The sequence below is a fragment of the Hyperolius riggenbachi genome, chromosome 1 (genome assembly GCF_040937935.1).
Source record: "Hyperolius riggenbachi isolate aHypRig1 chromosome 1, aHypRig1.pri, whole genome shotgun sequence".
NCBI classification, from domain to species: Eukaryota; Metazoa; Chordata; class Amphibia; order Anura; family Hyperoliidae; genus Hyperolius; species Hyperolius riggenbachi.
This window is the reverse complement of record NC_090646.1, coordinates 639,768,782-639,781,866: the sequence shown is the minus strand read 5'-3', so window position 1 is coordinate 639,781,866 and position 13,085 is coordinate 639,768,782. Positions and strand designations below refer to the sequence as shown.

The following is a 13,085-nucleotide window of genomic DNA, read 5'->3' as shown; positions in this document are numbered from 1 at the left end:
CCAACTGTAATATCGCCTACTTGAACCATAGGGAAACATGGACATTACCTTGCACATCAGTTGTCCTTTCAGCTATAACGGACAGCAGCTGATATATAACTGACAGCAACTGATATATCTCAGTTCTGACACAATTTTGTCAGAACTGGAAGGAATCGTTGTTAGAAGAAAATGGTGAGCTTCTGAGAGGACCTGACAGCGAGGTAAGTATGTAATATTCATTTGCAGGTACATCATGTGTTTGTATGTTTTACATCCACCCGCATGCCACACAAGCGCAGTATCGGAAACGCCCGGACACAGGGACGCAGGAATTTTATTATAGAAAATACTTTTACTCGGTTGAGGTTCACTTCAAAACTTTTTCACAATGCATTTATGTGGAAAGTGCATCAGTTTTTCAGCATATAGCATAACAGAGGCCTGAGGAAGTTCTTATGATTCCGATTTTTCCTCCTATATTGGCTATAATTCTGTGCTATAAGCTGCCTCGCATCATTAGTCAGCTGTATGCGGATAACAGCCCATGGCTCTGGTGTCAGCAGGAAAGGGGCGGAGAAGTGTAGTAAGATTAGGTGGGAATTGTGTCAGTGATTGACACCACCATTGTCAAGTTCTGTCATTGTAATTATGAACCGAGGTTTTATAGGGTGCTACATATTTAATAAATCATCGCTTAATCCTTTAAGCCTCGCCATTATGGCCAGGCGCGATTTAATGAATCGTGCGCACCAAGACTCCTCCTGTGTGGAGCGAGAGCGCGGTGTCCCCACCTGGGCAGCCTGACAGCTAAGTGGGTCTTAGGCCTCCTAATTGGCTTACTGGTTCCTTAAAGGGAAATGTTTTAAGGAGAGAGAGAAAAAAAATATATACCGCTCGCCTTGCAGGTTTCATTGATTGTGCCGGTGGACTCGGAGCGGAAGCACAAGAGCTGCGCATATGGGGCATTTCCTTAAAGGGAACCTTAAGTGACATGTGACATGATGAGACAGACATGTGTATGTACAGAGCCTAGCAGACAAATAAATCTGCTGTGATGCCCTTCTTCTGTCTCTGCCTGAAAGCGTTAAAGAGGAACTCCAGTGAAAATAATGTAAAAAGTGCTTCATTTTTACAATAATTATGTATAAATGATTGTCAGTGGTTTTCCATTGTAAAATCTTTCCTCTCCCCGATTTACATTCTGACATTCATCACGTGATGACATTTTTACTGCTGACAGGTGTTGTCATTGGAAGGAGAAGCTGCTTGCTTTTTTAGCAGTCGGAAACAGCTGTAAACAGATGTTTTTTTTTTCCCACAATGCAACTAGGCTCCCACACTGTGATATCAGAACCAGGGTCCTGACATCACACTGTGGGAGGGGTTTCACCACAATATCAGCCATACATAGCCCCTGATGATCCGTTAGTGAAAAGGAAAAGATTTCACATGGAAAAGGGGGTATCCGCTGCTGATTGGGAAGAAGTTCAATTCTTGGTTAGGGTTTCTCTTTAGTATTCAGCTATGCAACTTTTTCTCCTGTCAGGACCCAGTCGGACTACTGATAAAGAATTACAGCCATAAAATACTTTGTACTAAGAATCCCAGATCTTTGCCAGGAGAGGATAGATTAAAAAAAAGTCAGTAGTTCATATATCTGAGACACAGAGACGGACTGTTACATTCAGCTGAGACAAAGCAATAATTCAGCTTTTTTAAGTTTTTAAACATAACATAAGACTGGGGGATATCTAAAAGTCATTTTTAGGAGCAGGAGGATAGATACAAACGTTTAGGTCTTCACTTTGTTTTCACATAAGTATCACTTTAAGGGAACTGGCTTCTGCTGCTAGAATGTGACTTACCGTTGTTTGTGATGGTAGAAAATCAAAAGTCCCCACGGCAAATACTTCTGGACTGATGTGTGACTGGGTAGGGATATTCACCCGCTTCCTGCTGTGGCTGCAGTGAAGTTAGTCTACTCTTCGAAAAGGGAGACTTCAAGTCAAATAAAAAAATGAGCTGAACTTACCTGAGGCTTCTTTCAGCCCCCTGGAGTTGTGCTGTGCCCACAATGTCTTTCCGAGTCCCTCCGGCAAGCAGCGGCGACCCCCGCAAAGCTTGCCAATCACCACCAGTCAGCGGCTACTGCGCATGCACGGCTCAGAGCCACGCATACCCCGATGTGCTTGCTTCACTGTGAGCGCTCTGCGCATGCGGAGGGACTGGGACGGACATCGTAGGCAAAGGACAACTCCAGGGGGCTGCAAGAAGCCCCAGGTAAGTTAAACTCATTTTTGAATTTGACTTAAAGTGATCCTTAACTGAAAAAAAAGTAAGAGTTTCACTTACCTGGGGCTTGGACCAGCCCGTCCTGTGCCCGCGGCGTGTCCCGAACTGATCCTCCGTTTCCCCGTTGTGACTTACTTTCGGTTCTGCCGCCTGTTCAGTCGGTGGTCTTCTGCACCTGCCTAGCCCTTGCCACGCGTATCATCAAGATTCAAGCACTTTATTATCATTGTGTAACACAACGAAAATACTTTTCATGACAACCCCACGGTGCATATGGGGAACATAGTGATAGTAACAAAGGTAGGAAGAGAAGACATTATACAAGTATGCCAGGTATTACAGATATTTAAACAATTTGTACACAGTGTTAATTATTTCAGAGAGGATTCAGAGTTCCTCACGTGTATGGCGGATGGGAAAAGGCTGGTTTTCAGTCTGTTTGTTTGTATGTGGATTGATCTAAAACGTTTACCTGATGGAAGGAGCTCAAACAAGGCATTTCCAGGGTGAGTGTTGTCCTTGATAATATTTTTGACCCTTCTCATACAGCGAGTCTTATACAAGAGTTGCAGCTGTTGCCTGGTGCAGCTGTTGTACCAGGCCGTCATGCAGTTGGTCAGAACGCTTTCTAAAGTGCATCTGTAGAAATTAACCAGCAGCTTCTGTGGGAGGTTAGCGCTCCTTAGTTTTCTCAGAAAGTAGAGGCGTTGTTGTGCTTTGCCAGTTAGAGCTAAAGCATTGTCAGCCCAGGACAGGTTCTTAGCGATGATGACTCCCAAAAATGTGAAGCTGGAAACTCTCTCCACAGCCTCTGCATTGATCATTAGCGGTAGGTGTGTGGTCTTTTTGGTTGGTCCTAAAATCCAGAATAATTCCTTTGGTCTTCTTTGTATTTAATAACAGGTTGTTAATGTCGCACCATGCAGTCAGGTTCCTAACTTCTTCTCTGTATGAAGCTTCCTCATTGTCTGATATAAGCCCAATGACAGTCGTATCATCTGCAAACTTAACAATTACGTTTGAGGTATGGATAGGCTGGCAGTCATGGGCGAAAAGTGCATAGAGGAGAGGCCTTAATACACAGCCCTGTGGCACACCAGTGCTCAGTGTAAGGGTGGAGGAATGTCTGTTTTCCTAGTCTGACAGTTTGAGGGCAATTACTAACGAAGTCCAATAACCAGGTACATATGGAGGGAGCAAGACCTAGTGCATGGAGTTTGTTGGTCAGCTGGCTAGGTACGATGGTGTTAAATGCTGAGCTGTTGTCAACAAAGATCATCCTAATATAGGAGTTGGGCTTTTCCAGGTGTGAGAGGGAAGCATGGAGAGCTACACAGATGGCGTCCTCAGTCGATCTATTTGTTCGGTAAGCAAACTGGTGTTGATCTAGAATTGCTGGGATGGAGGCCTTGATGTGTGTGGCTACCAGTCATTCAAAGCACTTGGCGATGACAGGGGTTAGAGCAACTTTTAGGTAATCATTAAGACAGGTTATCCTAGGATTTTTTGGAATTGGCACAATGGTTGTGGATATAAGGCATGAGAGGACTACACCCAAGAACAGAGAGGTTGAATATTTGTGTAAAAACTTTTGCTAGTTGGCCAGCACAGTCCTGGAGCACACGTCCTTGCACACCATCAGGACCTGCAGCTTTCCTGGTGGTGATATTTGTGAGTGCCTACCGCACGTCATGTATGTGAAGGATTAAAGACTGTGAGTCTTTAGTGGGACCAGAGTTAACTGGAGGCTGATTGTTGTCTTTTTCAAATCTAGAAGAAGTTGTTATGTTCCTCTGCTAGGCTGAGGTTGTTATTGTCTAGTGTATATTGTGCACCAGTCTTCTTTTTGTGATCTGTGAATAGTTGAATGCTTTGCCACATCCTCTTTGGGTTTGAGTCATTTTCAGAGTTTTCCTCAATCCTTTGTTTGTACTTAAAGGGACACTGTAGGGGGTCGGGGGGAAATGAGTTGAACTTACCCGGGGCTTCTAATGGTCCCCTGCAGACGTCCTGCACCCGCGCAGCCGCTCACCGATGCTCCAGCCCCGCCTCCGGTTCACTTCTGGAATTTCAGACTTTAAAGTCTGAAAACCACTGCGCCTGCGTTGCCGTGTCCTCGATCCCACTGATGTCACCAGGAGCATACTGCGCAGTCCCAGTATGGTCTGTGTGTGCGCTGTACGCTCCTGGTGACATCAGCGGGAGCGAGGACACGGCAACGCAGGTGCAGTGGTTTTCAGACTTTAAAGTCTGAAATTCCAGAGGTGAACCAGAGGCAGGGCCGGAGCACCGGTGACTGGCTGCGTGGGCACAGGACTTCTGCGGGGGACCATTAGAAGCCCCGGGTAAGTTCAACTCATTTTCCCCTGACCCCCCCCTACAGTATCCCTTTAAGTTTTGCATATCGTATGCCTTTTTCAGACTTTCTCTGGCTGAAGAATATGCTTCTTTGTCTTGTATTTTAAAAGCTTTGTTTCTATTCCTTATGAGTTCCTTGAGTTCTTTTGTTATCTATGGTTTTTGATTTGGATCCTCGTAAGCGATCACATCATCAAACGCGTCCTGCGTTGCAGTAAAGAGAAGACCTCTTACTGCGCCTGCGCAGGTCACATTCGATGATGTGAACGCGTACGAAGATAAGTGTGGCAAGGACTGCGCAAGTCCAGTGGACCGAAAGTAAGTCAGCTCTTCCAAAAATAGCATGACTTCATCTAGCTCAGAGAAGCTTTTTTTGCATAGATTACAACTCAAGTATTTTAACTCCTCCTCTACTGGAATACAAAAAGGGGCTTCACATATTTACTTAGTAGGGCTAGTATCCTATCTCTATAGGTTTATCTCATCATGTCACATGTCACTTTAGGATCACATTAAAGGGGCACTATGGGGAAAAATTGTAAAATTTTAAATATGTGCAAACCTATACAAATAAGAAGTACGTTTTTTTTTTCCAGAGTAAAATGAGCCATAAATTACTTTTCTTCTATGTTGCTGTCACTTACAGTAGGTAGTAGAAATCTGACAGAAGCGACAGGTTTTGGACTAGTCCATCTCTTCACGGGGGGATTCTCTGGGATTAATTTATTTTCAAAAGCACTTAGTGAGTGGCAGTTGCTCTGTCTAAGGCTCAACACACACCATACAATCTGGGTTGTTCAATCTTACCACTTTCATGTAGTATAAGGGCTTATCCAATCAATCATTCAAGGTATTTTCAATCTGTTGGCCCTTATACTACATAGATTTGGTAAATCTGTACAATCAAGATTGTATGGTGTGTGTTGAGCTTAACTGTCAAAAAACTGTGTAGCAAGCAGGGAAGCTAGCCAGCATCATTGTTTAAATCCTTTTTAGGGAATATCTTTATAAAGAATAAAAGCCTTGCTGAGAAACCCCTATGAAGAGATGGACTAGTCCAAAACCTGTTGGGTCTGTCAGAGTTCGACTACCTACTGTAAGTGACAGCAACATAGGAGAAAAGTAATGGATGGCTCATTTTACTCTGGAAATGCACCTACTTCTTATTTGTATATGATTGCACATATCTATATTTTACAATTTTTCGCCATAGTGCCCTTTTAAAGAGTGTATACCTTTGTGATCTACCGAAGAATCCAGCTCTGCCCGTTCGCTCCCCCACTGCAAAGTCCAATCATCTGATGATCCAAGGGTTTAACGATGAAGTGATCAGTGCCTCTCCTTTTAACAGAAGTTAATTGTGATTATTCAGGTTGGAGTGCAGAGATGCATTGTGGGACACCTGATATGCTCACTCCAACCTGGATAATTGCCAATACCTTCTGTTTTAAGAAGGCAAACTTTTTGTTCTGCACAGCATTTTAGTAATAGGGCTTTTTGGTCCTGTGCAGCCCTTTACACACTCCTAGGAGTTGTGGTTCACCATGAGCTTGCTGGACAATCTGTAAGGGCTGGTTCACACCTAAAAGCGCTAGTGTAATCGCAAATGCTCGGTCTTTTTAGAAGTGATTTTTTTTTTTTAAGTTATTCTAGGCGTGTACCGAACGATTTTTTTTTATTTTTGGTACGCGTAGCGATTTTTGGAGTGTTTTGGTGTAGCAATTTTATATTTTTTTTGTGCAGTAGAGCTGGAAGTCTACAGCTTTTGTAAAAGAAAAAAAAAATCTTGGAAAATCGCTCTGTTCTAGCGCTTTTTGGAGCGATTTTTCCACTTTCCTATACTTAACATTGAGGCCGAATCGCCTTAGAAATTCTGCAGGGTCGAGTTTGCTTTGGGAGAAAATTACATCGCTCTGGTGTGCTCCATCCCATTCAAATACATTAGCCAAGCACTTAGAAGCGCTCTAGGTATACGCCAGCCCTAACTCTGGGAGTTGCAAGTCCTACTCCATAGAGCCACATTAATCCATGCCATGCACTGATGAGGACCAATCAATCTGAAACAGTCTGTATGCATGTTGGATTTTTGTGGCTCTGTACAAATTAACAAGCTGACACATCACTGCATTCCAGCGGTTCTGGAAGTGTGTTCAGCTATCAGGGACAACAAGGGGATGATTCACATATTCAGCAGAGATGCATTGTGGGACACCTCGGGGCCTACTCCAACCTGAATAATCACAAATACCTTCTGTTTTAGGAAGACAAAAATTGTGCACAGTATTTTACTAAGGAGGCTTTTTGGTCCTTTGTTGCCCCTTACACACTCCTAGGAGTTCTGGTTCACCATGAGCTTGCTGGGCAATCTGTAACTCCTTTTGACAGCAAAGGGATTTTTTTCTTTATTCCAAGAAGCCGTGCAGCAGTCATTGTGGATCGAGTCCATTTGTTGGTTTGTGTTTTTACAATGCCTGAAAACCCCAAGGTTGGCAGCTCGCTTTGTGTGCCTCCCCCTCCCTCCCAGCTGCTGCACTCTGTCCTGCAGCGCGGCTTAGAGAGGGCACAGGGTCACCACTAACCTAGGCTCCTTGCATTAGCGCTCTTCCTTTCTTACAACTGTCTCCGTGTCTGTGCTAACATGCTTTTTCTGCTTGAGTTATAACGGCCGCCCTTTTTATACTGCTGGGCCCCGGCCGACGCTTTCTCTATACTGTACTAGATGATTGTCTTTGTAGTGTTATCTGGGCCGCTGAAAGCTGCACTGAAATTACGGTTTGTGGGCATAGACCTTAGGTTTTTTTTTTTTTTTTTTTTTTTTTTTTTAAGTGTAACTGTCGGGCATAAAATAAAAAATCAATTATTTATTTTTTTCTGATGAACAAGTAATAAGGATGCTAACCAGGCAATCCAAAAGTTAAAATCACTATTACTTTTCTTGTTGATAAATGATCGTTCCCCAGTTTTCCTGACTCTTATTTGGTACATCTGCCACACAAAGGATGTTGCAGGGCATGCTGGGTTGTCCTTTTTTTGCTTCTCTACTTCCCCTCAGACTTAACTAATGCAGTCTGATTGGCCTAAGCCTCTTTCCTTCCTGTTTTCCCCTCCCACACCTCTGTTCCTTTCTGATTGGCCAATATTTCTCATGCTGAGACAATGCTCTTTCTATATAGTGAAGGCAGAGGCAAATCAGGCAGAGGAGAGTGAGGGAGGAAATTACGTCAGGATTGGCTTCAAAATAGCCACATTTAAAATGGGAAATGCTAAGAAGGATTTTCTTACTGTAGAAAAATTACTAAAACCAAAACGTGGACAGTGCAATAAATATGTTATGTAAGTAGAGCAATTATGTATCTACTTATATATATTTTTTTTCTGAGATAGTATGGCTGATCCTCCTTAAAGTGGGCCTGTACTCTTGCACAGGGCAGAAGGAAAACAGAGAAAAATGCATTCTGTATGTATTTAGAGAGTTTCGCCTGGCTAATCACAACTGTAATTTGATCTCTCAGCTGTGTCAGCTGGCTGCCTCAGCAGAGCAGCTAATCTATAAACACAGGATGCAAAGCTTATGTCTGCTTCCATGAAAGCAGGAAGTAGACACACTGCAGATTTATTGCAGGATTTGTATCATCTGTAACAAAAATGTTTTTTCTGTAAAGGGTATTATGCTGTTTCTTATCTTTTAGAGCAGAGAGGAAGTTCTGAGTTCAGGTCCACTTAACAGCTTTTATTGTGGGCAGATGGAAGTCATTTAAAGAGAAACTGTAGTCAAAATAGCATAATGAGTAAAATTGCTTATTTCCTTGACACTATTCATTAATAAATAATTTAGTCAGTGTTTGCCCACTGTAAAACCTTTCCTTTCCTTGATTTACATTCTGACATTTATCACAGGTGGCAACAACTTTAGCTCTGTCAGATGCAGCTCTGCAGAATGTTCGTTTTTGAGAATTCCAAAGCCAGTACAAAATATACCTGGTCTCCCAGAATGCCCGGGGGAGGGGGGATTCTGCATAATAAACAGCCTAAGTGAAGACTTAGTGGGAGGGTGGGACATACCAATATACAGCAATAATATGTAGCTATAGGAATGGTATCTTTAATAATTTACTGTATTTTACAATATGTTGTTATGTTATGGTTCCTCTTTAACCACTTAAGGACGATGCTAATTGAAGTCTACACCCTGTTTTGATGCTGATCTGGCTGACAGGGCGTAGATTTCAATCCACAGATGTCGCCGCTTTTGTTCCTCCTGCTGATCTAGCCGCAGCTCACTTGCTCTGCCTCTCTATGACGACAGAGCTCTGTGGGCGGGTCAGGAGCAGATTTCATTGTAAGCAACTCCCATTGATATGATGTGATCGGGATCCAGGACACCGTGTCAGCATTACAATGCCACTTGGTGGTGGAAGAGCTGGAAGAGACTCTTATACCACCGGGTGACGCTGTAACGCAGACATGGTCTCCTGGATCCCAATTATGTCATATCATGTGATCGGGACCCAGAAGACAAGTTGGGATTACATCGCTTCCACGGTGGAGGAAGAAGAAGCCGATCCAGCTTTTTCCTGCCACCCACTCTTATTTGGCTGCTAAAAGGTTAATAAGACCAATGATTCTTGGTCTATGAAAAAAAAATTTTTTTGTTTTGCTTCCTTTTCCCCCCCCCTACTGTGTGCTAAGTATGAGTAACATAGCTGCCAATTTTTAAACCGTACTGTAAAGGTGGCCACTAACGGTCCAATTTCTAGCGAAAAATCGTTCGAGCGATCAGAAATTCTGATCGGATTGGTTGTAAATCTCCATTGGTGGACACAATACATTATGAAAGAGTGAAAAAAATGTCGTCCGAATGAATTTTCGACGAACCAAAATTTGGATTTTCTTGTTGCTTGTGATAGATCGGAAGCAAAGATTGGTTCGTTGATGGTGTAGTGAACTATGTATTACAATATTTCACTTCCGATCAGAATTTCCGATCGCTCGAACAATTTTTCGCTAGAAATTGGACCGTTAGTGGCCAGCTTAACTCCACTAAGATCTAAAATGACCCAGCGAAAAGTTTTAAACTTTTTCTAACTAGTAGCAAACACTTTCTAAATAGATCGAGTTGAGGTTTCCCATATTACATATGTCCTCCAGTATTTTTAAATCAACTCCCTTGGTTGTGGTATTGTTTCTTGCTTTTTTTTAGTGTTCAGCAGCTGCTGTTGGCGTTAAAGTTTTATCTGCACCGTCCAGCCCACGTTGGGCTTTGGTAGGGTGCAGATTTTGTTTGACTTCACTGCTGCGCATATATTAAAAGTGATCCATTATCTACTTTCTTTCTTTGCAGGGAAACTTGCCTAAGTATTCACACAACTCCCTGATGGTGCAAGCAATAAAGACGAATGTAACAGACTCGGATATACACCTGCTCTTCTTTGATGTGGAGGCCCTAATTATTCAGCTGCTCACTGAAGAAGCCTCCAGGCCAAACACGGCACTTATCTCCCCGGAGAGCCTGCAGAAAGCATCTGGCAGCTCTGACAAAGGCAGCTCTTTTCTGGGTGGTAAACGGGCAGCCGTGCTCTTCCAGCAGGTCAAAGAAACCATCAAGGAGAACATTAAAGAACATCTCCTGGACGATGATGACGATGATGAAGAAGCCATGAGACAGAAGAGGGACGAAAGCGACCCAGAATACCGTTCCAGCAAATCAAAGCCATTAACGCTACTAGAGTACAACCTAACCATGGACACCGCCAAGCTCTTCATGTCTTGCCTTCACGCCTGGGGCTTGAACTCGACGCTAGATGAAGTGTGCCTGGAACGCCTTGGGATGCTTAAGCCGCACTGTCCCGTGTCTTTCGGCCTACTCTCTAGAGGCGGCCACATGTCACTGATGCTTCCAGGCTTTAACTATTCTGTCTATAAAGCCGTTGAAGAGAGTCTAAATATTGGCAGGAAGATGTCAATTAGTGAAGGACTCGGGAAGGGCACTTATGGCGTATCACGTGCTGTTACAACCCAACACCTCCTCTCACTGATCTCCCTGGCCAACACACTGATGAGCATGACCAATGCCACCTTCATTGGAGACCACATGAAGAAAGCTCCTCAGAGGTACTTCAGTGAAGATACTCTTACAGCCCAGCTTCAGCCCAAGTCTATGCTGGGAATACACCATACAATTTTCTGTTAGATTTACCTGCCAGATAGATAAAGTTCAACATGTTGGAAATGTATCTATCTTACCATCTATCTGCAGAGCAATTAGGCATCGTTCTACTCAGCAGGATATAAACACAAGATAATGCACCAGAGATAATGACCATTCTCTACAGAAAATAATCTAATTATGCATTCTAACAGAAAAATCTAATGCTGGGCATACACGGGTCGATCCGGCGGCCGATTAGACGCCGGATCGACCCCCGCCGCGTCTCTGCTCGTCCGCGCGGATCTATTCCCGCTCGTCCCTGCTGGTGCTCCTTATCAGCCGCTCAATTCCCCGCTATTGTCCGCCAGCCAGGATCGAGGGGGGAATCTATCCGGCAGGTCATCGGACCTGTCAGATATTATCAATCGAGCCATCAGGCTCGATTGATGAGCCTGCCCAGCATGCCGTGTATGCCCAGCATAACAGAAGAATCTAACAGAAAATTGTATGGTGTATTCCCAGCATTAGGGTTGGGTTTAGAAACTCTTGTTTGTTTTTTTGCTGTGTGTAACCTGTTTATGAAAATGAAAGCAAAGCAAATCCACATTCAAGTGATTTAAACGGGCCCTGAGCAGTATAAATAAATACAATTGGTACTTACCTGGGGCTTGCTCCAGCCCACCATAGACCGCAAGGTCCCCTGGCATCCTCTTGGCTCCTCTCCAGGTCCCTCTGCAGGCTTTATTACCAACAACACCACGGGCGAGTGTCGGCCCAACACTTCCCGAACAGTGATGCTATGTGTTATCATGGCAGCCAGCATGACAGTCCTGTGCATGCACGGTTCAGAGTTAGAAAACCGCGCATGCGCAGGACTGTCATGCCGGCCACCGTGATGACACGTAGCGGCTGGTGTGATGACGCGTAGCGTCACCGCTCAGGAAGTGTCAGTCAGACACTTGGCACCCCGTATTGCCGGTAATGAAGTCTGCAGTGGGACCTGGAGAAGAGCCAGAAGGATGCCGGGAGACCTCGCATCTGGAGAGCTGGAGGAAGCCCCAGGTAAGTACCGATTTCATTTATTTCTACTGCTCAGGGTCCCTTTAAAGGACACCTGAAGTGAGAGTTATATGGAGGCTGCCATAGTTATAAATACTGGTTTCCTGCCTATCTTGCTGATTCTCTTCCTCTAATACTTTTAGCCATAGACCCTGAACATGTATGCGGCAGATCAAGTTTTTCTGACATTTTTGTCAAATGTGACAAGATTAGCTACATGCTTGTTTCTGGTGTGATTCAGACACTGCAGCAGGACTGCCAGGCAACTGGTATTGTTTAAAGAAAATAAATATGGCAGCCTCCATATACCTTTTTAATTCAGGTTTCTTTCCCTTAAAGTTGATCACATAGCAGTATTAGGGACCCTTTCCTCAAAAATAAAGGTGCAGTTAGCAATCCTAAACTGCAAATAAACTTATGAGATAATCAATTGTATGTGTGGTAATAGAATAGAACTTCCACTAGGATTAAATTGTTTCTGGACGTTACATTTAAAGTTACCCTCTCCTTCTCTCTGATTTTTCATAGTTACTGTAGTAAAGCTGAATAGGGGCCTATGTCATCTCTCATGCTATTTTCATATTTGGCGCAGCCGTTCCAGATAAACTTCCTTTGGAAAAGTCTGTCATGTGACACAGGGTTTATTCAGAAAAGCCAGCAGCTGCAAGGCATGTTGGTGTTTCCCCGCTATGGAGCAGCTCCCACCTTCTCTGACCGCTGCGTGAGCCTTGTACACGCATATGTACGGGACTCGATCCGGCAACAGTTCAGGGGGGCGGCAGTACAGACAAGTCGATAGCCTGTTGCTATGCAGGGGGAAGAGGACCAGCAGCATGGCGTGATGAATCAGGCAGGGCGAATCAGAGAACATCGCTCTCGGCCTGTAGTCGACCAGGCAGAAGCATCAAGGGGGGTGTTAGGGGCGGCTCTACACACGCGAGATTCTTGGCTGAGAACCGTTTAGCGTGTGTGCAAAGTTTACAAATTAAGAGACGGTTCACACAGACTGCAGGCGGTTTCGCTGCGGCGATCGTCGCCGTCATGCCACGATCTGTGTTTCTCATCCCTGCAAAAGGGCATGAAGACGTGGCGGCTAGGCAACTCTAGCAGCTGCTTGCGATTTCTATGTCCAGCTAAAACGACGCGGAAAATCGGGATCGGAACTTGTATTTGTGCAATTGACTGTAATTGACGGTAACTGCGCAATGTTAAACTCTCCTATTCACTTGAATGGGAACATTTAGCC

At 44.2% G+C, this 13,085-nt stretch overlaps 1 protein-coding gene across 4 annotated transcripts in view; it reads left to right on the top strand.

Moving 5' to 3' along the window:
• WDR7 (WD repeat domain 7) overlaps nucleotides 1-13,085 on the top strand; it is a 516,060-nt gene that overhangs the window by 151,824 nt on the left and 351,151 nt on the right. For all 4 annotated transcript variants that reach the window (XM_068251301.1, XM_068251300.1, XM_068251299.1 and 1 more), the window contains one exon: nucleotides 9,974-10,743. In XM_068251301.1, the coding sequence (XP_068107402.1) occupies nucleotides 9,974-10,743 (770 nt within the window). The remainder of the gene's footprint in view (nucleotides 1-9,973; nucleotides 10,744-13,085) is intronic.